Source organism: Phyllopteryx taeniolatus, chromosome 10, assembly GCF_024500385.1.
Source record: "Phyllopteryx taeniolatus isolate TA_2022b chromosome 10, UOR_Ptae_1.2, whole genome shotgun sequence".
Classification (NCBI taxonomy): Eukaryota; Metazoa; Chordata; class Actinopteri; order Syngnathiformes; family Syngnathidae; genus Phyllopteryx; species Phyllopteryx taeniolatus.
The window spans coordinates 10674060-10701943 of NC_084511.1; the positions used below are offsets into that span (position 1 = coordinate 10674060).

At 40.0% G+C, this 27884-nt stretch overlaps 1 protein-coding gene across 10 annotated transcripts in view; it reads left to right on the forward strand.

Annotated features, from left to right (window-relative positions):
* diaph2 (diaphanous-related formin 2) overlaps positions 1–27884 on the forward strand; it is a 563702-nt gene that overhangs the window by 203427 nt on the left and 332391 nt on the right. For 9 of the 10 annotated variants that reach the window (XM_061787877.1, XM_061787869.1, XM_061787876.1 and 6 more), the window contains 5 exons: positions 5572–5688; positions 14188–14306; positions 16586–16650; positions 19791–19895; positions 25265–25327. In XM_061787877.1, the coding sequence (XP_061643861.1) occupies positions 5572–5688; positions 14188–14306; positions 16586–16650; positions 19791–19895; positions 25265–25327 (469 nt within the window). The remainder of the gene's footprint in view (positions 1–5571; positions 5689–14187; positions 14307–16585; positions 16651–19790; positions 19896–25264; positions 25328–27884) is intronic. The other variant, XM_061787875.1, reaches the window with a different exon arrangement.

Genomic DNA, 27884 nt, shown 5'->3' on the forward strand with positions numbered 1-27884 from the left:
TATTAATGAGCTGTGGAATTGTGATTGATTGACCCTACCACTGACTGGCCTACATCCCACAGCCACTGCCACTCATGTTTATTCATTATTTGGCGAGAGAGAAGAGGGGTCATTGAATGGAATGGCATTCTACGTTGGGTCTATGTCTGCAGTTTAGTGATAGATAGAGCTACTTGGATACTTTCCCAGTCTTGAGCTCCTTCTTATGTCCTCTACAATATTGCAATAGTGACACCATAATTGAATCTCACAGGACTGGTAGTTCTCCCAAGCGTCATGCGAAATGTATACTTAAGAGGATCATCTATTCCCATGACATTCTCTTACATTTTTTTTTAATTAAAGACACACTTGAAATTAAAACAAATAATGGTGTCAAATATCCAACACATTTGGTGTAAGTACATGAGTATTGATTTTTTTCTTAAATAGTCATTTTCCCTCAAATGTGGAGAAAACTTGACAAGTAATCCGAGTTAAAAACCTCATCTGATTCCCCTCAACACACATTTTTGACAACTAAGAACATTGGGTTACTAACACTGTCTGTGTTTTTTCAACTGATTTAGGACAATTTTGCATTGCTGAATCTGAAAATGACATCTGTTTCTCATGTGCGGGTCAGGTTTGTTAAGTTGTTAAGAGTTTGTTTATCAAATGTTACAAACTTTGCTTGCCGTAAATATAATAGTAGCTAAAAGTAATTACCTGTAAATTCAATGTTACGTCGTCATTGTTCGAAATTCAGGGCATGAACCTCCATTTATATGAATATATGGCCATAGTAGAAAAAGTTGACTCGTGTAATCTTAAGAGAAATATTTGCATTTTTTATTGAACTTAGATGTCCATGTAGGGACTAAAATTGTTTTTGTTTTTTATTTTTAAGCGCCTCACCTTAAATAGACAACTTCTCTTGGTGACCCCAGCTGAGACAGCCCTCTTCCTCAAATAGTGACCTCTGCTCTAATAGACGCCGTGCCACAGTTAATCACCTGGATCACTATCCACTTTTATTAGATTAACGCCTCATCTCAATTAGACATCTCCTTTTTTTGCACTGCACTTCCTCAAATATTGGCCTCCAACCAAATTGATGCTTTGCCTCAGTTATATGCCCGGCTCCTCATCCACTTTGATCAAATAAACGCCTCACCTCAAATAAACACTTCCCTCTTCTGGTGACCTCTGATAAGGTACCACTCTTCCTCAAATAGTGGCCTCCGTTCTAATAAACACTGTGCCCAGTTAAATGCTTGGATTTTCAGACTTTAATAAATACGTAAATGCCTCACCTCAAATAGACAACTCTCTTTTTTTGTTGACCTCTACTATGATACCCCTCTTCCTCAAATAGTGGCCTCCACTCGAACATGACTGCGCCTCAAATAATCACCTGGAGTGTCATCTGCTGTAATAAACAAATGCCTCACCTCAAGTAGACAACTCCTTTGCTTAGTCGATTGAATTCTGATATGTACAACCTCAGTACTTTTCTCTGTAGCTACATAGCTCATGGAGACTTAACAACACTTTATTTTGCCATAATTTCCAAAATATGATGGTTTGGAGGTTCACAGGTCAGAGGACAAAGATGTTAAAAAATGTCTCGATAACTCTAGTGTCACGATCGGATGGAGACTCGACTCAAGAGCAGGTAGAGGCTGAGAGGTTGTGATGAACAGTTTATTGAAAGGAAAAAAGGGGATGGTCCTTGAGATGCGCTGGCGGGTTGTTGAGGCAGAGAATACGTGACAGGCAGTGACGTGGACGGGTGGCTGGCTTGACGGTGAGGTGGAAGCGATCTACTTGATGAGGGACACGGAGGATACACTGAGGACAAGGAGGAACACGAAGGTCAGAACGATGGCAAGGAATAGAATCGCTTACTTGGAGACTGAGGAGCCGTGGTACCGCTGTAGAAGCTGCAATACTTTCCGTGATCTAGCAGGCTTAAATGCAGGTGATGATGAGGGCTGATTGATAACAGGTGCGCGGCCGAGGTGGTGCTGATTACTGTGAATAGAGAGAGAGTGAGAGGAGCGCAAAGCGCCACCCAGGCTCCAGCAAAAGGACTGCAGAGCACAGTTCATGACATCTAGAACCCCTTTACACATCTGCCATTTCGAAGTGATTATAAAGCAGATATCTTCTTTTTTTCCTTTGGGCTTGTGCCTTTAGGGGTCGCCACAGCGCATCATCCTTTTCCATGTAAGCCTATCTCCTGCATCCTCCTCTCGAACACAAGTGCCCTCATGTCTTCCCTCACGACATCCATCAACCTTCTCTTTGGTCTTCCTCTAGCTCTCTTGCCTGGCAGCTCCATCCTCATCATCCTTCTACCAATATACTCACTATTTCTCCTCTGGACGTGTCCAAACCATCAAAGTCTGCTCTCTCTAACTTTGTCTCCAAAACATCGAACCTTGGCTGTCCCTCTGATGAGCTCATTTCTAATTTTATCCAACCTGGTCACTCCGAGAGCGAACTTCAACATCTTCATTTCCGCCACCTCCAGCTCTGCTTCCTGTTGTCTCTTCAGTGCCACTGTCTCTAATCCGTACATCATGGCTGGCCTCACCACTGTTTTATAAACTTTGCCCTTCATCCTAGCAGAGACTCTTCTGTCACATAACAGTGTTAAAGCTTGTGCCGTGTCACTGAAACAAATATAATACGTATAGTCCTGCTCAAAACTATTGGCACCCATGGGGTGCCATTATTTCTAGCCATGACTCGATAAAAATACATGCTTTTGACATACGGTCACATCGACACAGTAGCCACTCTCTTTTTCTGTTGTACAGCTGCTACTTGGCTGCTCGTCGTCGTAACGGTCAGGTTCCTGACGTCCTGATCGGCTCAAACATGTACGGTTTGACGATGCCAAAGTTCAGTTGGGTTCTCCTGTGTGTCGAAGTCCTCCTCCTCATACTCCAACACGTTGCTCGCCATTGTGTATAGAGTGTTGCACGCTGTGTATGTCAATTGCAACGTCAATTGGTAGCGCCGGCACGGTGGAAGACTGGTTAGCACATGTGCCTCACAGTTCTGGGGACCGGGGCTCAATTCCCGGCCCCTCCTGTGTGGAGTTGGCATGTTCTCCCCGTGCCTGGGTGGGTTTTCTCCGGACACTCCGGTTTCCTCCCAAATCCCAAAAACATGCGTGGTAGGTTGATTGAAGACTCTAAATTGCCCGTAGGTGTCAATGTGAGTGCAAATGATTGTTTTTTTCAATGTGCCCTACGATTGGCTGACGACCGGTTCAGGGTCTGCCCCGCCTCCCGCCCGAAGATAGCTGGGATAGGCTCCAGCAGCCCGTGACCCTAGTGAGGATAAGTCGTAAATAAAATGGATTGATGGACTTCTGGTAGCCCTTGCAGTGGATAGAGTAGCTACACCCCGGCGTCTTGAGCTTTGGGTATGTTTGGCGAGTGCTCAATACGCGTAATAAAAACCAAATTTTTAGCCAAAGTATAGTTGAGCTGAAAGTGACATACATGTATTACATAATACATAAACAACGCAAATAGGAATTTTAACTGACCCCATAACATTTTTGTCCTCTGACTTTAAAACAATTTTGAAATAACGTAATTTCTCATGTATAATGTGCACCCATGTATAATATGCACCCCCAAAGTTGACCTCAAAATTCTGGAAAACCCTTCTACCTATGTATACTGCATTTTTACAATGCACGATTTTGCTTCTACCCATATGATCAAATGATTTTGTTAGTTTTTTTCAAAGAATTGTTCTGAAGTTAAACACTATTTGAACACATAATCCTTTTTTTCATTTACTTGCTCTTTTTTTGAAATTCACAGCCCTACTTTTATTTAGTAAATTAGAAAACACACAGTTGTGTTCATATGTTTGATTACCCGGGCATAATTTGTCAGATGGGTGCAATTCTTTAAAGAAAACATGAAGGACCAGGCGAAACACATGTAATTTTATTTTAATGGGGTTCAAATTAAACGGTCAAGCATTTCAGAAAAGCTTTATCATTAAACAAAACATAACCATAAATAAATTAATGATGGTTGTTGTTCAGTCATCAGTCATATTTAAAAAAATATATATTTTACAAATTCTGCCAGGGTATGTACACTTATGAGCACAACTGTACATATATGCAGTCATAGGTACCCCTGTCATATTGGAATGAAAGTGTAGGCTACACCTTTTTATAACCAATAGGTGGCGGTGGCATATTAGAATGAAAGTGTCTACCTTTCTCATAATCTCTACGTGGCGGTGGCATTTTGGAATGAGCGTGTACAGCTTTTTCATAACCACTAGATGGCGGCATACATTGATAAAATTGAAAGTTTTTCTCCATTTGCCCCTATACCTATGTATAATGCGCACTATTGACTTTTGATAATTTTTTGGGGGGGAGAAATGCGCATTATACACGAGGAATTACGGTAGTTAATAAAACATGGAGGAAGAATAATAATAATAAAAAAAAGAAAATTGTACAAAATGTTATTTAATACTTCTGACAACAGAGACTGTATATCCTAAATTGTCATTAAAAAAACATTTATCCTTCTCTTAAAGCAGAAACAAAAATAGTATATTGTGCCACTACATTTAATGTCACCTCATCACTTTGCTTCTTCTAAATATTTTAAGAGGTGTAATTCATGTCGAAATGACATATCCTCATCTCGTTGTCTGCATGCACATTTGTAAGAGATGTTTGAGTAGCTTGTTGCACTTTTTTCAAACGGAATTAAGCTCCACAGGGAAATCCATTCTCTTGCAAAAACAACTACTGTACATAGCGCTCGCATCATATTCAACAGCACTCTTTTACTTCCTAAAGGCTAACTGAAGTTTGAAAAGCGATTGTATATATTTATTACGCTCATTAATGTAGCACAAAGAGGTGAATGTTGTGAATGTGAATGTGAAGCATGAGTCCGATGCAGAAAGTGATTGAAGAATGAAGAGCAATGCAGATTCAGAAATGTGAGGGATGTGTTTTAGATGTCGAAGCCTGGGGCGAGCTGACAGAAGACACATAATCAATACCTTTTGCAAATTTAATAACCTGAGTTTCTTTTATTTTTTTTCATTTGCTGCAGAGTGAATGTCTGTTTCAATCACGAAAGTGACTATCAGTATAATTGTTGTTCTGAAAACGAGCGCCTCCCCCCGTCATGCTCACCTTATATGTTCAAACTTTTTCGTCATCTAATTAATTTTTCTACTTTTAAAGCATCAGACTGACAGGTAAACCACAGGGTATTATTTTATGCTTTTTCCCATACTTCCTTCTCTCCTTTAAGTTAGCTGTTATCAGGGTTTTCAGCTCCCCGGAGAGAACAGATAAGAGGAATCACATCTGTGTTTGCTTTCACTCCATGATGCCTGTCAGGAAGTGTCGGTGTGAAAAGAAAACAAGAATTCATCAAACAGATTCCAGTTACTCCACTGCTGTGTATTTGAATGATGTTCAGAATAAGGTGTTATGAATACCAGTACATTAATTGAGCCTGATGTGGCTCATTGTCGTCACACACTAGTTGTTGCCTTTAACTTTACCCCCGCCACTGATATGAATGAGGTGTATCATCTCTTATCCAACATGGTGAAAGACACGGGTTCCGAGGCCTACTTCCTGTCCATCCTGCAACACCTGCTGCTCATCAGGAATGACTACTACATCAGGTATGTTGGCTCTGACGTTCACAGGCCACTAAAATGATTCATTTGGCTTCAAAACTCTTGAAACCGCTTTGTAATAATTGGACATTAACCGAACCTCTTAAACAATCATTGCATGCCTCACCTCAAATAGACAACATCTTTGTGACCTCTGCTCAGCTAACGTAGTTTCACGACCATAAGGCGCACTTAGAAGTCTTAAATTTTCTCCAAAATGGACGGCGCGCCTTATGCGTAACATTGATGAGCGCTCCGCTTGACTGACTGGGAGCATTTCCTGCCAACACCCTGGTTATACACAGGAAAGGCGGACGTGACTGAGTACAGCATGCGGTCGTAAAGGGGGAAGGGTGCGCGTGAGAGAGGACGCTAAAGACACGCCCCCAGTAGGTATATAGTTCCGGTATGTGTATCGGTTTGGCTCAGGACCCCCGAAAATGGCACCTACGAAGAGACACGCTTACAAAGCAGAGTTTAAACTGCAAGCTATCAGTTACGCGGAGGAACATGAGAATCGAGCAGCCGCAAGAGAATTCAAGATCAACGAATGCACAGTGTTTATTAGAACGGAAGACACTGCCTAAAGAAAAGTTTCCAGCCGAAGTCATCGTTAAGGCCAATCAAAAGGGCTGGATGGACGAGGAGAAAATGATCTGTGACTCCATGCGCGCCCATCTCACAGCCGCTGTGAAAAACCAAGCGCAATTAAGACTGGGAGGCAACGCCGGGCGAGTTACGCCACCATATGTGAATGGATTGTGGATGCCTGGGCTAAGGTATCTGCTTTGACTGTTGTCCGAGCTTTCGCGAAAGCCGGCATCATTGCTGAACAGCCCCCCGGCAACGAGACTGATTCCGACAATGACGAGAGGGAACCCGGCGTGTTTGTTGGAGAACTTGCCCAGCTGTTCATTTCGGATACAAACTATGAGGACTTTGATGGATTTGTGGATGAGGATTGATACAAAAATAATGTGAGTACATTGTTAAATATTTCAATAAAGTACAACCGAACTCAGTTTTGCTCCCGCTGCCTTTTTAAAAACATTGTTTTGGCATGCATGCATGCTACCGTATGTTTTAAGCTAGCGTATGTTTTACCATGCCTCCGCCCAATAATACGGTGCGCCTTATGTGTGTGTTAAATACAGAAATAGACCCCGTAACTGAGACTGCACCTTTTAATAAGGTGCACGCTATGGTCGTGAAAATAAGGTACAACACTTCCCCACATAGTGGCCTCCGCTCTAATAAATGCCATGTGTCAATGAATTGCCTGAATTGACAAGCAATAAAATAAATGACAACCTCACTTAAAAATAAACACTTTTCATTTTTTGATGACCTCTGCTAAGATATTGTACATTCACAAATAGTGGCATCTGCTCTCATAGACGTTGTTTCTCAATTAATTGCCTTATTCGACCACCACTTAAAAGCATGCCTTGTCTCAATTACACACAAGGTTTTTCAGTGACATTTGCTTAGATACTATGCCTCGAGTACTGGCCTCCACTCTAATTGGTGCCTTGCCTCAATTAATTCCCTACGTATATCATCATCCACTTTAATGGGGGAAAAAAATGGCTTTGAAGAGGAGCTTGTTTTTTTGATGACCTCTGCTAGGATATTGTCTCTCCTCAAATAGTGGACTCCTCTCGAATAGACACCATGACTCAATTAACTACCTAGTTTGATGTTCCCGTTAATAACTGCCTGACCTCAAATAGACTCCTTTTCGGTAAGCTCTGCTCTAATAGACACTGTGCCTCAATACATTACCCGTTTGACATCCCCTTTAATAAGTTAATACCTAACCTTAAAATGACACTTCCTTTTTTAGTCCCCTTATCTGAGATACCTCCTTAAATAGGGATCTCCACTCGAATAGATGCCCTGCTTCAATTAGGAATCCAGTTTTTCGCTCACTCAATTAAATAAATGCCTCACATCTAACAATGATTATACATCGACCAATCACATCAGCGTGCCTAAAACTTACCTTGAATAATCTTCTTGTACTTTCTGCAACTGAAAAGAATATCCTCATCATGTTTCCACTGGAAACTATTGATTCCAAGTGTAGTGTTTTTGTGAGTTTTGATTTCTTTTATGCTTTTTTTCTCGTACTTCCACCACCTCCAGAAGCTCCCACTCAATTTTGTGCAAAACGTTAAAATTATTATTTTTTTAAATGCATGCGGTTTATGCTTACATGTGGAAAATGCTAGTAGTTGTAATGAGCTGTTTTGATCCATGCGGTCAACCTTGCGGTCAACGTTGCCTTGATACTCACATTTTCGTGGAGTAGCTATGTTTGCTGCATGTAAAATAGAATACCACTTGTTGCCAGTGCAAATTATGTAACAAACTTGGGTTTGGTTACTCTAAAAAACAAATGCTCTGATTGGTGTTTTGCAACCTGATATTCTTAAATGTTGCTAAAGTGTTAGTTTTTCAACTTTCGCCTTTGAAGAGAAAATGTGTCAGTCACTGGGCCGGATCGAATGACACTGATGAATTCCCTGCTGCGTCAGGCCTTTTTTGCAGACAGCAAACTTATAAAAAGAATGTCGGAAAGCGAGGGGATGATGAGAGGAGGGAGATGAATTTATCATAGACAAGCTGCTCTACCCTTGGAGTTATAAATAATGCATCGCTCATCTATAAGGAAGAACCAAGGAAAAAGGGATTCACATTAAACAGCTACTTCCACTTCCACCTCAGCTTTCGTGGCCTTCTACCTCTCTCCAAGCCAGCAATATGATATAATTTGCACTAGTGAGCTTCTTTAAGAAAAAATAAATAAATCTCTGAACTCAGATATATTCATCATGAGCAATTTTAAGATTTTGTCGACAATGTATGACGTGTTTCCCCATGTAGTGGTTCTCAGTGTATTTACTCAGCAGTCGAGAGTAATATTCATCTGTTACAGGTAAGGCATTTACTTTGGTCTTCATTTGTGCAAATTAATCTTCATAATATTACAAAAACATACGTTGTAATAATTTTGTCCATCCCGATAATAATAATAATAATAATAATCTATGATCTATCTATGATGTTTTTTTTCCTGATGGGAAAACAGAAGCCGTCCATTAGAAGTGTGACATTTATGTATCAAAGGGAGATTATTTGGCGATTAGAGTTAATACTATTTGAGGGAATTAAGTAATTTCTAAATTGCAGTTTGAATCTTAAGTTTTACTCTATGTACTGTATTTGGGAACAGCATAAATTGGGCCTAAAGCATTCAAGTGCAGTGTCAACTGTCATTGCCGTGAGTTGTTGCTCTTCCCTCGGGGACTCGGTTTATTTTTGATAATTAATCTCACACTGCAAGCCTAATGAATGGGAGCTCATCAAACCCGCCCTGTAAATATAGAGCAGATGTGCTCTTTTGGAGCCCGCCGATCTGGGGATTACAGCGACTATTTGGAGCAGCAGAGCCGAATCAAGTGGCTGGGATGGCACTCGGTAGTGATTGGAAGAACTCGTGGTGCCAGAGTCAAAAAAATGAAGATGTGGAGAATGATGCAGCGGGACATATGCTAGCTTTTTTGGAGCCTGGCCTTGCCCACCGTGAAGGGGCCTGACAGTTCTGGGTCACTCTCTCCATCACGGCGGCTGCCTGGCGGTGGCGGAGGATGGAGGACGGAGGGAAAATAGGGCAGCTTATTGAGATAATAACGCAGGGTAGACGGGTGACAGTTGTAAGCCGAGCAGTACTGCGCTTAAGCCAAGTAAGGCGACACTTGCGAGCTTCATCCAATCACGAGTGGGCGAAGCTGCCAGCTCAAGCTCGAATGTATGGCATTCCATGCTCTTTTTTTAAAATTTCAAATAAGAGCAACTCAATGCTTTCTGTTTTGCTTTGGCTCCGACTTGTGCTCTCACACTTTTATTTACACAAGTGATTTGTCCTCCCACAAGGTGCCAGCTCATTTATTAAGGGATTCTAGTTTGTTCGGATTGTTTACCAAAAATGCTTTCATACAAGACTATCCAGTGTTTAAAGCTCTAGTATTTATCAGCATATTTTCTTTTTGCTTATTTTCTTCTCAATGTTAAGTATAAAATTATAGAAATACACTATATATATGATTAAGATAATAAATAATGATCTAAATAAAACATTCAAATTGGAAAAATAAGAAATATTTAACAAAAGTAATAATATTTAAAATAATTGATAACAATATCCACACATCATACATGCAAATCAGTCCCCTTTCAGCGAAATTTGCCGTTTTGAACTCAAAATATATCATTTACGTGAATAAGAATTTGCACATTCACATTTTATTTTGGAGTCACTGATGGTGTAGTGGTACACTCGCCTGACTTTGGTGCAGGCAGCGTGGGTTCAGTTCCCACTCAGTGATGGTGTGAATGTGGGTGCGAATGGTTGTCCGTGTCTATATGTGCCCTGCGACTGACTGACAGGGTGTAGTCCGCCTTTCGCCCGAAGTCAGCTGGGATAGGCTCCCGCGACCCTAACCAGGATAAGCGGTGTTGAAAATGGATGTATTGATGGACATTTTATTTTGTTTACATTTATTTTATTGATGTTCATGCTATGGTTAAAAAAAAAAATCAAAAGATACTCAGTATTTACTCAGTACTTGAGTAATTATTTCACTGTGTACTTTTTACTCTTACTCAAGTAATGTTTTGGAGGACTGCTTTTTACTTTTACTTGAGTCACATTATTGTCAAGTAACAGTACTCTTACTTGAGTACAGTATTTGGCTAATCTACCTACCTCTGGAGCGGACATCCTCTATTGCTATTCTTATATTTAAGCAACATTGTTGCTCATCAGATCAGCCAGTTTCACATTTGTTGCACTGGTCTTTGAATTTTCGTGTTGATGTGCTGAGGGTCGTGGCTCCCTGGTTCTGGTCCCAGCGGAACCGCGAAGCACACGTAACATTGGTGAAAAGAGCTGATCCGCTACTACATCTTGTATTAATTAGGAAACGCGCCTACAATTATCTAGTTTACGGATGTTAATGTTAAATGTATTAAGCGACGGAGCGATGTTAGGGATTATGCCACAACACAGAATGAACTAACTTCAACTTCAAATTCAGAAATGGCCAATAAAAACGGGAAAATACTGTACTTAACTCATTTAATGACAGCCGTTTTTCAGAAATTGTGAGAGCCGGGTGCCAGCCATTTTTGACAATTTTGAAGGCCTAGAAAAAAATTTGTTCAATAGCTATAGAAACATGGACCCACCAAAAGAAAGATGTAACCCCCTTCTTTCATCAGGGAAAAAAAGTAAATTTCTACCTTCTTCCGTTCTTTTGTAAGCAAAAGTTGAACATAGGTAAGTTTCTTGAAAATACCCTTTTCGAAGAAAAAGAGGTTTTTGTGAAATTATTTTATGATAGCTCAAATATCTATCAATGTTTCCTACTATATAACAACTGAAACAAATTTTAATTGCAAAGTAACAGTTTATTTACAGGTCTAACACATGCATTTTCAAATTGATGATGCATGAACTTTCAAGTATGCACAAATGTGTGCGCGTGCGTGTGTGTGTCTATGCGCATGTGTGTATGCATGTGTCTGTGCATGTTTGGGTGCGTCCATGTGGGACTTTTGGTGGTTCCCAGTCAGCAGACGACCAGCCATGAACAGCCCCACCACTGCTTGATGCACCTCCTGTAAATGATAAAAAAATAAACAATTAGCATAAAAATGAAACATATTATTGCTGCAGTGTGAAGTGGACATAAAAAAAATTTTTTTACCTTTCTTGCCAACAGGTGTGGGAGTGCATCTGCTGCTGGTTGCACCAAATGCAATTTATAGAAATATGTACATTTACCACAACATATTTATTTTGTTGCTACACTGTGATGAGGAAGGGTAAAATAAGTTCTACATTACATGTCACATTGTCAGAAAATTATAATTTGGTGCACTACTGTCTATAAATATAAGAACGAAAATAAAAAAATACATATCCAATTCATCTAGCTATCGACGTTACACGTTTTTGTCTACAGGATGCATGATTACTAAATGTGTAGTATCGTAGGACACACTGTCGTGCTTTTTAGTGCGCCTTGCATGATAAAAATGTTAAAATGGAGTAATAGCTCAGTCTATGGACGTTAGCTTTGAAATTAGCAGGTTCTTACCTTGTCGGTGACTTTCTGCGGCCTTATGGAGGATGCCCTGCTACTCCCAGATGATAACCCAGATCAGGCTCATTGTAATCTCATTGTAAAAGTCCGGCCGTCCGATGGCAGTCCACGTTTCGGGGGAAGTGGATCGGGATATGGTCGTGATCTCACCGCGGGCCTTCGAATTCTCGACGCGACCAGCGTTGCACGGCGTTCGTTGTCATAGCGTCATCTCTTTCTTTTTTGGAAAAAAGAATGATGGTGGTACATAATCCTTTTTGACGTTAGCAAAACTCTGTTTTAGAGTATACTGTCTGTATTTATCCATTGTTTTTCGCTCTAACTGGTTCAGCGTTTCTCTCTCTCTCTCTCAACCACACCCCTGCAATGCTCCACCGTCAGATATAGCCATAGTCATAATAATATAGTCAGACGGATATAGTCTTCCTCTGACGTGCTGACAAAATGTTGATGAAAGCTACTGCTGTCCTCTGGTGTCAATTTGACATACTAAAATCCTTCCCAACCCTTAGATACTTGTGGAGCTGCGCCAAACCCTCTGTTACAATATTATTAAAAAAAAACAAAAAACACTGAAAACGTATTAATACGTACATGGCACTAAACGGATGGGTTTATGAAAACGCATTAATACGTCCGTGGCACTAAATGAGTTAATATTGTCCTGGAGGATGCATTTGGGATTAGCCTTTGAAGTTGGTAATGGTGAAAAATTAAGTGAAACAGACAATAATTTGAGGCAATTATTTTCCAGAATGAGTGCTTAAAGACGAGGACGCTATTCATGTGACACAGCTTGAAGCAGGCATCAGGTGCAGGTGGAGATGGGCCTGGCTCATCTTTTTTTATTTATTTATTTATTTTTTTTAGTTTTGTTTAAATTTGCCTTATTGTACTCTGCGGAGTCTTCCAGATTGCTTAATTTATTTTAAAATCCAAAAATTCTCTGCGGGGTCCCAGGGGTTGCCCCCAAAGCCCCCTACAATGTTTTTTCTTTGGTCATCTTTTTCATGCCTTTGCTGTTTGCATGTCTGACACATATATATTGCATCCCATGTTTAAATCAAGTATCTTTTTAGGTTACCTTGACTATAAATACACACATATAAAATACAGATAAATAATTAGATAATACAAATAATTCCGTGTATAACAATGCATAATAATGTAAATAAAATATAGTAAAATGATAACTGATACAATAAAAATACACATTTCTTCACAGCGAAATAATTATATATGAGAAAATGCAGTAGTCGTCAAATGGACACAATCTTTATTATTAGAAAAAAAGAGAAAATAATGCAATACAATTCTAAAGCCTTTCTTTTTCTAGCTAGTTAAATTCCTTTCTCCCTTAAAGTTATTTCAATAAATACTAATACAAATCCTGTAAACTAAGTCAAAATATTACATTGATAAAATAATAAACAATAATACAAATTAAAAATAAAAATATAATAATATTGTGTACATTTTTAGAATTATATGAGCAAAACATTTATTATTATTTTTTTAAATACTGTAAATAGTTTGAAAATGTGACCAAAATAATAGCATGGTTTGGTAGAGTTGATCCTAAATTCCATACATTATAAACATTATCATCACTCAACTTATTCTATGTTTCACTTCTTATATGTATTTAAATGGCAAGCCTAAATATACAACATCATGTGTTTTTCCATATTCAATATCCAATGTAGCTTTCTTAATTCGGAGGAATACAAACTTTTCACTTAAGGAATTTTAAAATGAACTTGGGGTCAAAGTCAAGCTTAGAAAATCATTATTTCTCAGTTAGGAACTCATTTTAAATGGCAATCTATTTGCTAAATGTCACAAGCAATTATAGTTGATAGTCTCACCGCGAAAAAGGTCACGTTTGCTGGTCCGTTTGGACTCTTACTCACAAACACACACAAACACACAGCTGGATAACAACGCTTAACTCACTGACATGTTTTGCTAGTCATTGTGCTTTCAATTACAAACATTACAATGATTAGATTTACATATCTCTTTTTTATGGTTGCTCTCATTGGCAAAGATGATTGGAAATTACACGAGAAGACTGGCTGTCACCTTGAAATGGACAGAAGAGCACACCCTCAGCCTCGGCGCGCCCATTATCTGCTCATTTCACGACAGGAGTGAAGCAAGTGATCAAATTTAACAAGGAGTTTGGTTTTTTTCCTCCATTTTACCCCGACTTGGCATTTTGTGACCTCTAGTTCAGATAAGGGACTAATTTATGCTTAATTAGTCATGTCGCGTTTGTGTCTATCATATCCCCTGTAATTGTTCTGCTTTACGCTTTGTGACCCTCCAGGCCTCAGTACTACAAGGTGATTGAAGAATGCGTCTCCCAGATGGTCCTGCATCGAAGCGGGATGGACCCCGACTTTGGCTACAGTCGGCGATTGGATGTGGACTTCACCCATCTAATCGGTAACTTTAATTCCCATACTATAGGGTGACACGTATGCATTATCATGAATACACCCATGAAAAAACTCAAGAAGCCATGGCAGACACAGGAAGTTTGCCATTTTGGTAAAATTGTCAAGTCATTTGTAAACCAAATGTTTTGTCCAGTTGCCACTAAACTTGAACTGGCAATTTAGAAAAAAAACAAAAAAAACTTTAAGCCTCTTTTTTGAAGAATTGTTGTATATTTTTGAAGCTGCTCCTTATTGTGAAGTGAGTTGATTTGAGTTCACTGCCACCATACAGCACTCATATGTGAAGTTTGTGCTTGCAATTCAAAGCAAAAAATTGGTCCAATGACGGCTCGCATCTTGAAAAACCTGTAAATCGGGTCACTCATATCTCAAGGCACGTCTGTATATAATTAATGCAATAACTCTGCTCCTGTCGCCCCATCTGGTGCAGCTCCTAACTTTTGGCCCTGTCTGATCATCATGGCTTGCATTTTTTATTATGATATAAACTTATTTGGGGGATTCATTAATTGTGATTTTTATTTATTTATTTTTGTAAAACACAGGACACTGTTTTAAGGTGTTTTTTGTTTAACTTGTGTTCGTAACAGTATTTTATCTACTGTATACTTGGACAAGGAGTCTATCTCTGTATTCAATTTAGATAAAGGTGAGAAAATAATAATAATAATAATAATAATTATGATGAGATTAGATTAGTCCTAGATTATGCTGGCATAGTCCTTTTGTCTTTAAAAAATGTCAGTAAATAAAACGCTCAATATTTTTCCATTACAGCTTCTTACAGTCATTTCCAGCTAGTTTTACATTAATATTTATTATTATAATAGTATTATATTTACATTAATTAATACATTAATATAATCGTAATTTATTAGTAACAGTAACTTCAAAAATAACTAACTTAATGCATTAAAACATTTTTAAACTTGTTTTTATTTTTATAATTTTAATTCAACTGTATTTTTTTTTAATGAATGAATCATTACTGTGGAATGGTGGACGACTGGTTAGCACGTCTGCCTCACAGTTCTGAGGACCTGGGTTCCAATCTGGCCTTGCCTGTGTGGCGTTTGCATGTTCTCCCCGTGCCTGCGTGGGTTTTCTCCGGGTACTCTGGTTTCCTCCCACATCCCAAAAAAAGGTGTGAATGTGAGAACAAATAGTTGTTTGTCAATATGTGCCCTGCGATTGGCTGGCGACCAGTTCTGGGTGGACCCCGCCTCTCGCCCAGAGTCAGCTGGGATAGGCTCCATCACGCCTGCCACCCTAGTGAGGATAAGCGGTACGGAAAATGGATGGATGGGTGGATCATTACTGTACACAATAGGACACAATTAATTCTCATTGTGGTCATTTGCAACTATGTGTTTTTATTGTTTCTACAGTGTTATTCTGACAAGTAATGTACTTGGGGGGCATCCTAACCAAATGCTTGAGCCACCTCATCTTGCTCCTCTCGATACGGAGGAGCAGCGGCTCTCATTTCGGCCGCTTATATCCGAGATCTTGTCCTTTCAGTCACGACCCACAGCTCGTGACCATAGGTGAGGGTAGGAACGTAGATCGACCGGTAAATTGAGAGCTTTGCCTTTTGGCTCAGCTCCTTCTTCACCACGACAAACCGATACAGAGTCCGCATCACTGAAGATGCTGCACCGATCCGCCTGTTTATCTCTTGCTATATTCTTCTCATTCATGACCAAGACTCCGAGAGGGCACTCCACCCTTTTCCGACTGAGGACCATGGCCTTAGATTTCGAGGTGCTGATTGTCATCTCAGCTGGTTCACACTCGGCTGCGAACCGCTCCAGTGAGAGTTGAAGATCACGGCTTGATGAATCACATCATCACACACAATCAGTTGCTAATTACTATTGTTTACATGAGGAAATTCACAGTGTTACTCACAAGTGCAGGAGATTATCTATTTATCTATCGGTCTGTCTGTCTGTCTGTCCGTCCATAAAAAAAGGTCTGGTGGGATACATTGTCAGTATAGAAAGTGGCTCATACCATCATTTTAATCTCACAAGCTACTTAAACCCAAGTTAGAATTGTATTTATTTTTTATTTATTCATTTTGTTTTTATATAATAGATGCAAACAAACAATAAAAAAAATAACTTCCATGGCAGAGGGAAACACAAAAGTTGCACCTAAAGAAGGGTGTAATGTATTATTGATGTGTGTGTGTGTGTGTGTGTGTGTGTGTGTGTGTGTGTGTGTATGTGTATGTATGTGTATGTATATGCTGTCTTGCAGATCAGTGTGTGGACAAATCCAAAGTTGAAGAGAGTGAGCAGAAAGCTGCCGAGTACTCCAAAAAGGTGAGGCATTAATCACTTCAACAGGGCCCTTGCTTGGCCGAGTCCTATCAGGAAAGTCTTTTCTTCCGCACTGCTCCCAGACAAGCTATCGATTTTTCATGCTTTAATCAATACTTGGCTGCAACGGTACATGATCCGTATCAGCATTACAAGAATCAATGGTTAGGTTCTGATTTGTGAATAGTACCGGGCCACACTTAAGTTTTGCGCAGGTGTTTGATTCATCTTCACTCTGAGAGGCCTTGTTAATGCGCATTTCATTGCTAGTACAGGGTAAATCGAATACAATAGGTTTCATAACGCTGGTTGGCTTCCAAGTTGTAATTTTAACAGAAAATAATTCCCATTGAGATCAATTATATTAATTACAGTTACCGTAATTTGAGTCTGCTCAAAACTATTGTACAACCCCAATTCCAATCAACTAGGGATGTTGTATTAAAAAATAAAATAAAAACAGAATACAATGATTTGAAAATCATGTTCAACCTATATTTAATTGAATACACTACAAAGACAAGATATTTAATGTTCAAACTGATAAACTTGATTGTTTTTAGCAAATCATCATTAACTTTGAATTTTATGGTTGCAACACGTTCCAAAAAAACTGGGACAGGTGGCAAAAAAGACTGAGAAAGTTGAGGAATGCTCATCAAACACATCCCACAGGTGAACAGGCTAATTGGAAACAGGTGGGTGCCATGATTGGGTATAAAAGGAGCTTCCCTGAATTGCTCAGTCATTCACAAGCAAAGATGTGGCGAGGTTCAACTCTTTGTGAACAAGTGTGTGAGAAAATAGTCGAACAGTTTAAGGACAATGATCCTCAACGTACAATTGCAAGGAGGTTAGGGATTTCATCCTCTACGGTCCATAATATCATCAAAAGGTTCAGAGAATCTGGAGAAATCACTGCATGTAAGCGGCAAGGCCGAAAACCAACATTGAATGCCCGTGACCTTCGATCCCTCAGGCGGCACTGCATCAACAAACGATATCAATGTGTAAAGGATATCACCACATGGGCTCAGGAACACTTCAGAGAACCAATGTCAATAAATACAGTTCGGCGCTACATCCGTAAGTGCAACTTGAAACTCTACTACGCAAAGCAAAAGCCATTTATCAACAACACCCTGAAACGCCGCCGGCTTCTCTGGGCCCGAGCTCATCTAAGATGGACTGATGCAAAGTGGTAAAGTGTTCTGTGGTCTGACGAGTCCACGTTTAAAATTTTTTTGGGAAATTGTGAACGTCGTGTCCTCCGGGCCAAAAAGGAAAAGAACAATCCGGACTGTTATGGACGCAAAGTTCAAAAGCCAGCATCTGTGATGGTATGGGGCTGTGTTAGTGCCAATGGTGTGAGTAACTTACACATCTGTGAAGGCACCATTAATGCTGAAAGGTACATACAGGTTTTGGAGAAACATATGCTGCCATCCAAGCAACATCTTTTTTATGGACGTCCCTGCTTATTTCAGCAAGACAATGCCAAACCACATTCTTCACGTGTTACAACAGCGTGGCTTCATAGTAGAAGAGTGCCGGTACTAGACTGGCCTGGCTCCAGTCCAGACCTGTCTCCCATTGAAAATGTGTGGTGCATTATGAAGCGTGCTGCAAAATCAAAGTACAATCTATAACAGCAGTGGGGGGAAAAAACAAGTACATTCATTCATTTTACGTACAGCTTATCCACACAAGGGTCGCAGGCGTGCTGGAGCCTATCCCAGCTATCTTCGGGTGAGAGACGGGGTACACCCTGACCTGGTCGCCAGCCAATCGCAGGGCACACATAAACAAACAACCATTCACACACACATTCACACCGACGGACAATTGAAAGTCTTCAATTAACCTACCATGCATGTTTTGGGGATGTGGGAGGAAACTGGAGTGCCTGGGGAAAACCCACGCAGGCACGGGGAGAACAGATTTTAACCCGGGTCCTCAGAACTGTGAGGCAGACACACTAACACAAGACACAAGATCCACCGTGCTGCCAAAACAAGTATAAACTTAGCTTAAATATAAATCCAGTAAAATGACTACTGGTGATTACAGTAAATAACCCTCCATCGTGGGGGTTACGTTCCAGACCCCACCCCTCGATAAGTGAAAATCTGCAATATAGAAATACCTATAGAAAATGAAAAAAAAAATTTAACAACATTTTACTTTAAATTGTTTTAGGGTCTTCAAAAACACTTTTAAAACAAAACACCCACATTTAAACACAGAATATGTGTGCAAGAAGAAAATGGTGTACATATCAAAGTTAAGAACACATACAGTACAAAAAATAAGATGCTTGCATCCCGGAGACTACTTGTACTATCAATTGCCTTAACTTACTTAAAACAAGTATTGTACAATAATGAAAAATCGTGAAATAGAGGGACCGCAAAGCCTGAACCGCAATATAGCAGGGCTTTACTGTAGCTTTAACTGTCATGACACTCAAACATTAATGCTAAAAAGAGGACTTGAACATCACAGTAGTGTTTTTCCCTTTGAGTCCATTGACTTCAGCTGGAGAGTCTTCTTTTTTACTCATCGTCGTGTTGTAAAAAGCCCATACAAATGAACATATGAAAAGTTTCTTCTTTCTTGCTGACTGAAATGATTGGATGTCAACTGATGTCACACATTACGAAAATCATAATTTGGCCCAGATTTAACAGTTTTAAGGCATTCTTCTTTGGCTTTTCCACTATAGCATGAATTGATACTACGTAAGGTCAAAAGTTAATAGATACGATTAGAATGTATTTTTAAAGCACATAATTTGTGATGCGGAGGAGATTCCGGCTACGTTTCTTTTTCTTTTCTTAGGCGTAATGTCCTATCAGCCAAGTGTGTGCACCCGTTGGGCCTGTGAAGTCATTGGGCTGACATGTCTTAGTTTTGTGTAAAGGTTAAATCCATCAACATGTATGAAAGCCAGGCCTGAAACAAAGATAAAGGACAACAGGACTCCCGGGTGTTGAAGACCGCAAATAGAACGCCTTCGTTTTTGGCGTCTGTTGATGTGCCCAGAGGCTGCTCTCCGGAGACGCCCCGCCGCTCACCGGCCTCTGCTGCCTTGTTTTCATCTTTGTGCACACATTGACATATTTTTGTCCTCTTTCTTGCAGTTTGACGAGGAGTTCAGCGCACGGCAGGAGGCCCAGGCTGAATCTCAAAAGAAAGAGGAGAGAATCAGAGAGTTGGAGGGCAAGATCCAGGCCCTGGAGTCTCAGGTAAATCCACAAAAAAAAACAAAAAAAAAAACCTGCGGTTATTGTTCGGACTCAACTTTTCACCCAGATGGAGAGCTGTCTGCACCTCTCACAGATGTTCTCTAAGTGGATGCGGAAACATTGGATTTAATACAGGGTCAATCTTCTTAAGTTGGGTGTCTTAATGTGGCTGAATATCCGCATTGAAGCTTTTCCTATGTAATTCTATTATCTTAAAGGTGGATTGCATTTCTTTTTTACAGCCTTTGAAAACATTTCTTCCTTGGCAAAACCTTCAATTCTGAGCACAGAACACTACTTTCCCATTATAACCCAATTGCAAACATTTTAGCAGTGTCTTGAGAGGAAAGAGCAGTAATGGAATTTAACGTAAGCCAATATTGAAAGATTAAAGCATGGCTGCACACTCACGGCAGCGTCACACAATAACTGGCTCACCACTCTCTCACTTCCTGATTATTGCTCACCTCTTTTAATGACATCATCACAATCTAAAGCTTCTGCTCTTTTCCTTTTTGTTTTAAATGGCATATTCCATTACAAAGGCAGGTCTGTCTTTTGAAGGCAGAAAAACTGTGGTGCATTAACAAGAATTGCGGCACACATAAGCCCCAGGAGTCAAGGCTTTTCTTCCTTCCTTGTATGACTGCTCCCTTAGAAAGATATTACATCTGCTTCTGGGGAGCTGCACATTTGCCACCGGTGAAATTAAAACCCTTGTGGGGAATCCTGTTTTACAGAACACAGTGAATGTATCTTTGAATACTTGACTATATATTCAAATTTGCATGGTACGTTGCGGGGGATAGGGATTGAGCTGCAAAACGCTGTAAAAGGCAAGTAATGGAAACTTCGCCTAAACATGTGAGATTTGCCCATTTTAATAGTTAAACCTTATATATACACCAAAACAAACTACAATCCCAAATAGTTAAACCTTATATATACCACGAACTACAATCCCAAAACAGTTTAACATAATTTCAAAGTCATTTTACAACATAACCCTTACAAAAATGGCTGACAGATTATTTGATTTCGATCAAATTTACCAGAAGTGTGCGTCCGCAATCATGACTCTCCATAAAACCTGCACTAACAACCCAGGCTAAACATAGCTTCTCCCTTACATACAAAGCCTGTCTCTCAGTCCAGATGTATCATTTCTACAGACTCCCTTCACACCAATTACTACTTTCTAATGTAGCCTGGGCTTTGCCACCATCTTGTGATATCTTAGGGTGTTACAGAAGAATACAAAAATGCAGATAGTTGAGTTTTTCAGCAAATAGCTGAGGAATAGGTTCCACTGGGGGAGAGGAGGCTTTCACTTGACATCATGCATCCTGGTGAAGCAGCTGTGTACTACTTTTAAAAATAAAGCTGCAATAGCCCTTGATAACAATGTAAATATAAATTGATACTGGGGCTGGAATTGATTCATTCTATTTAAATTCATTTTAATGTCAAAAATTGCTTCTGTTGACGAACAGTCTCTGAATGATGTATTTTCTAAACTGAGGTGCCACAGTTTTTGTGATAACAACCCAACCCTAAGACATTTTCACAAAAATGTGTCACATTTAAGGGAAAAGGCTACCTGAAAACAATAAAAAATGTAGGAAATAAAGAGATTGGTACATGTGGACATGATAGGAAAGATGAGTTACAAATCGGATATCACACTTTAATCTAAAGTAATTACAATTCTAAACAGTTTTAATTGTTACATATTGTTTCATCTATCTATTTGTCTGAGCTGGAGCCTATGTCAGCTGACTTTGGATGAGAGGTGAGGTACAACAAATGATGGAATCAAAGTTATGGAAAGTCTCCCTAAGGGCCCATAAATAGATGTTTGTTTGGACGTGTGTTTTAATTTCGCAACGACAGTAACAGCTAACCAAGTGGCATTTTTGATCTTCTGCGAGTTAGTCATGTGTGTACCGCTCAAATCATGTCTCAAACAGTGAACATACCAACAACCTCGCTGTTCATTTTGAGTGTCTTTTGCCATCTCAACCGCACAAACACGGCACCTCAAAAGCCATTGACGATGCAAGCGCAGACCATTTAAATCATGCGTTCGGCTCTTTCCATCAAAGCCATCACAAGCAGGTTGTTTTGTCTTTTTTTTTTTTAAAGAATGAACTGGAGTCTAACCCTAACTTTTCATCCAGAGATAGCCTGTCAGATATTCAAACTCATGCATGCCCGAGTCACTTGTACTCACCTTGTTTGTCACAACCAGACACATTTAATGAGCGTCGGTCTACCAGGAACTTTGGCATTGTAACAAGCAGCCTGTTTTATGTGCCTTTTAGATCATCCCCTAATTGAGTGAAGTTTGTGCCTCTGCCTGCAAACATCAACAAAGGGACATGGGAATCATCCGCCCTCCCCCAAGCTTTTTACTCGCAGTGTAGGAGAAGGAAGCTATTCACTGCAATTTGGGCTGGAGATGTAATGAATAATGTAGCAGTGCAGTGGTACGCAGCAGAACTCTGTGCCATCCCATTAATAGCTTTTAACAAGCTGACAGACTTGTAGCTGACCTCAATCGGCCCCCTGGAGGAGCTGGCGGTCTACAGTGGTGGACCACTTCCCCCAGTATTCTGCCCACTCAAGCTAGAACTTGATTTATTTTTTTTACACAATCATGATCCTATCCAAGTAAACTGAGGCATCAGGTAAAAACCACACCAGAATAAAATATGTATGGTGCAATGTCCCAAACATTTCCCTTTAAATGAATCTCTTGAGTTCCAGTGTTGGCCTTTACCAAACATAGTGTAATCTTGTAGAATTAAAATTTGTTTTTTTAATTTTAGGTTGTCCAACAAAGATTTACAGCACCTAAAATATTTAGATCTTAGCAGTCCTTTGCGTAAACGACCTGTGTCTCTGTTACTGTAGACACCATTCTCAGTGGCCCCCTTTAACACTGCCTTGTAATGCCGGGATTTATCTGCTTTTATTCAATGTTTTATATAAACAGCACTGACTGGGTGTATCAAGGCAACCTATTAATATTCCGCCTTAGCTAATTGGGTAGTAGAAGTAATACCAGAACCCTAGCAGATGTTGGACAGCACCTGTTTAAAAGGAACTGTCATAGTGCCAGACACTGATGCTGATACAGAATTGGAGGAATGAACAAATGACTCGCAATTGTCCTGATTTTGGAGGTATTCTAAGAGTCGCGGCAAAGGTAGGATGGTGCCTGTGTAAAAGGGAATGCCAAAATGGTGATGTGAAATTTCACTCTCAATTCTCCCTTCCTGGTTTTGTGTCAAAACTGTCTGACAATTGTTTTATACGTCACACCAGACTCTAAATTTGACATTATTAAATTACCTGTGTGAAAGCCTTTGCGGTAATATCAGTCCTTCGCTGGGTTCTGTGTGAAAAGCTAAGACTGCTCTATCTTTTGTTACAGCTCTGATCTGGTTATTTTGAGAAATCACTGTCATTTTTAACCTGTGTTTTTACTGTTTCGCTGTTCTATGTGAACCAAACTGACGTGGAGTGGCCAATTAAAATAATTGAGGTGTGAAGTTTAACACCTGACACTCACTTCTCCCACCCTGTTGTGTTGATTTTTGTAGCTGTCCCGACGGCAATTTAATACATCGCCCCATTGGAGTGGCCGTATCCATATGGCTTTATTTTTGTTCAAAGTCCCTGATGTACTTTTATGGGAACTTACACATTGATTGAAGCCATTTTTTTGAAAATACTTTGTTTTATAGTTTGCAGATTTATCAAAAACTACATTCACACTGACTGCAGGGCATGTCGCCCAATTCAGATTTGTTGTTAGATCCAAGTCATTCACATTACAAAAACAAATGTCACCTCTACTCTGACTGGAAATCTACAAAGTGACATGCATGCGCACAAAACACGTTATGTTGCGCACAAACACGAGGCACGAGGCTGTTTACAGAAGTAAATATGGCCCCGTGTATAGAAGAAGAAGAATCATCTTTATTGTCATGAACATGCATGCATGCATGCACACGAAATTTGTTGTCTGCATTTTATCCATCACAGTGAACACACACACTAGTTAGTGGAGCGCACTGGAATTCAGGGGGCAGCTTAAGCACCTGGGGAGCAGTTTGGGGATTTTCGGTGTCTTGCTCAAAGACACCACAGTTATGAGTCTGGGAGATGTTGGCGAATGGTCCGGTCGGGGTCTTGAACCTAGGTCCCCCACGATGGCAGGCGATGATCTTAACCATTGGGTCACGGCTCAGTCCTGACACATTTTTATTGAACAATTTTGCGTCTGTCTCACAGTTCTGAGGTCCGGGGTTCAATCCCCGGCCCCGCCTGTGTGGAGTTTGCATGTTCTCCCCGTGCCTGCGTGGGTTTTCTCCGGGCACTCCGGTTTCCTCCCACATCCCAAAAACATGCATGATAGGTTGATTGACAACTCTAAATTGCCCGTAGGTGTGAATGTGAGTGCAAATGGTTGTTTGTTTCTATGTACCCTGCGATTGGCTGGCAACCAGTTCAGGGTGTATCCCGCCTCGTTTTGTCGTTTTTGCCGTTTGTTGTCTTTGATGACGTACAGGTCGGGTGAGCGTGAGCTACTAGTCCAACACTTGCATCGGATACACATCCGATTCACATCTACATACGAAAGAGGCCTTGGTCGGATTAAAATCTGTATTGTTCTGTTCATATTGACATGGAAAAATCAGATACACGTCACATTGGACAAACAAATCCGAACTGACCTGCAATGTCAACATAGCCTAAATGACACAATAACTAAAGACATTCTTATGGCAGTGAATCTTCCACAGACCACACACATCAGTGGTTGGGGACCTCTGCTGTAAACAACACATTGTCTCAGGAGTACATCTTCAAACAAGATAATTCACATAGAAATGGCTGTCAAACATCTAAGAACATTGAATGTATTTCACAATGACAAAAAGAGAACAAAAAGCAAATGGAAGAAGTGTTTTGAAGATGTACCTTAACTCTGCTTTTTCATGCTGATTTTCCTTTGAAGATACCGGAGATGACACGATGTATTACATCTTGTTTTAAGACATAAGGACATGCTACAGTCTACCTCTTATATCAAACAAGCTCACTGAGGGAAAATAGGGATGTGTGATGCGCTGGATTTGGATAAGCCACTCCCTCTTTGACCATGCTTTCAACTTTAATGGAAGTGTGCTTCGTGTACTGTACTGTATGTGTCCTACAGTGTGTAGCATACTAGTCTTCTTCACTGTCTTTCTGACCCTCCTTTCCATTTGTGCCTCTGTTTGCTATCTCATGCGTGTCCTGTGCCTGGTGTATGTGTGTGTGTGCGTGCGTGTGTGTGTGTTTGCCATCTGCAGTTAACTATTGAAAGTGACAAGTTCAAAGAGGCTCAGAGACTCATCAGGGAATCTGAAGCCAAGGTGGGTGTCCTCACTGCATGTGTGGCCCTTTAAACGCCAGTGAATACATCCGAGCTTTGATGTGTTTATTTTTTAAATCATATGTTAAGAGAAACACTTGTTGATTACCCTCGTCTTCACTTGTCCTGGGCCCATTTTGTACATCTAAAGTTGCTTTTAGCAATAAACTAAAGGAATATGAAATTGTGTCATATAACAGACAAACATACATGAATAGGTTAATTTGGAATAAGATTCAACAGTGTTTCCGGTATGTTACAATTTATGTCAAGTGAAAGACCATTCTAAAACAAAATAAATAAAAAGGACTGTCATGGAGAAATGCAGAGAAGTGGCAAGAAGTGAGGCCCACTGGGCAGAACTACAGTGTGTAACTTCCCAGAACATAAAACTAGACACACACAACATTGTGGGGCGATCACATCTACTGGAGTGCTAGTTGACGTTGAAGACGCTGTCACTGCATAACACAAGATCATTTTTAAAACTGTATAGGAAATTTGTTTACACAATGTGGCGAAAATTCATCTGAGAGGCTTTTTAGGCTAGCAACATAGTTAAAATAGTCTCAGCAAGTTCTGTAACTCTGTAGCCTGTTCCAGAACAACAGCATCTATGAACAAGGTAATTACAACTGCAAAGGGAAAGGAAAGGGAGGCATCTTTTTGAGAGAGATTTTGATCCATTCATGTGGGCTCAAGTTGTTTTTGCAATTTGATCATAACGTGTACATCAGCTACACACTATGCTGCTTTCCTATTCACAATAAGTTTAAATTCAGCTGTCACATGAAATTTCAGGATGGACCTAATGTTCAGTTTCAGTAGTTCTGGCACAACTTGTTCTCTAACAATTACCTGAACTGCAAACTTCACAACAAGTGTTTAATCCATGAATTGACGCCAGATTTTCCTCGCACAATTAAAATTGGTCTTCAAACAGTCTCTTCAGAATCAGAATCAGGTTTACTGGCCAAGTAAGGTTGCAAGACACCCAAGGAATTTGTCTCCGGTAAATGGAGCCACTCTAGCATAACAACAAATGACGAAAATACTATGACCAAATATACTTCATCACGCTGTTAATTTTTTGACATCATGAGACTGAGACGACACCTAACAATCGACTCGCCATAGAAAGGCTTCAAACAGGATGTTGTCAGAGGAGAGTGGCCACTGAGCAGAGATGCAGAGAAACTAAAAGAGTATAAGAAAGGCATAAAAGTGGACATCCTTGGCAAATGTTCATGAATCAAACACCCGTTGTTAATGTTGTGGCTCAGATACTTGTTAGAGAACAGCGCTTTGTGCAAGAAGTACTGGAAAAGAAAATGTTGGAAATGTGCATTCATAATTTCAGAGAATATACAATTAAGCTCATGGGTTACAGTGCATTTTGATTCATCCTGAAATGTCACAGAATTTCCCAAACTTTTTGTGAGTTGCATATGTTCAACACAGTCAGTCACAAGTCATTATTGACAAAAAACACATATACGGTGACAAAAGGTATTCAAAAGACGATTTGGGGAAAGTGATATCGCTAACTACTTGCCTGACATGCATAGTGTTTTTTTTTTTGCGAGGAACATGTTTGTGACAAGGTTGTTGTCTTGTAAACGAACCTGTTGAATGAGCCAGTATGGACATCTTGTCAGAAACACTGATGAAACTACTATACGTTTTGAATAAGGTGTCCACGCTTTTTGGCGGAGTTCCATTCCTTTGGCGATGACCTCAGCCAAAAAGTCAAACGCGCCATAGTTTTATCACTAACCTACGTTATTGAAGCAATTCAATCATAATTGCAGTAGTGTGTGTAACATAAAGACTTCTGGGCCATGAATATAAAACATTCAAATAATAAAACAGCAAAAGCTAAGCTTGAATTATTTTACGTCATGATGACATATTGCTTCGCCACGCCCTGTTTGTAAACTCGTTTGACAGGACCGTCGAAACCCTGTTTTCACAGATATGAGTATTGTACTCTTGTCGATAAACATAAATCAAACAGCTGTAATGTTTTTACCCACTCACATTTCCTGCTTGTTGAGTGCAATTTTCATAAGTAATCACGTTACAATTAAATTTACTATCAGAGATGAGATTGGGACATAGGACTTAATCACATAGCCTTCAGAGTTAATTACCTGCCACACTGACCTCCTCATTGAGTCTACTGTATGACTCAGAATGCTTTCATATGAGCCCACCATCAATATGGAAACCAAGCACGCTCTTGATTTAGCAGTTAATTTCCTTCCATTTACTGATACAGGATTAGCACTGAAAGAGGAAATGGGCCACAGAGGGTTTGAGATTGACAGACACGTAATCATCAAACGTGTATTGTCACTGATAGGAGCTCTCATTTTACCCCTAATAAACATTCATAATGAATCAGAACATATTTAGAAAAGATGCCAATCACATTCTAGGCAAATGCAATCAAGTGACTTTGGAGGATGTTCATAAGGGAAAATTGGTTTGGACAATGCACAGGTCTAATAAGCTAAGAAGCTCACACCGTCTCCATGTTTGGTGTCCATAATTGC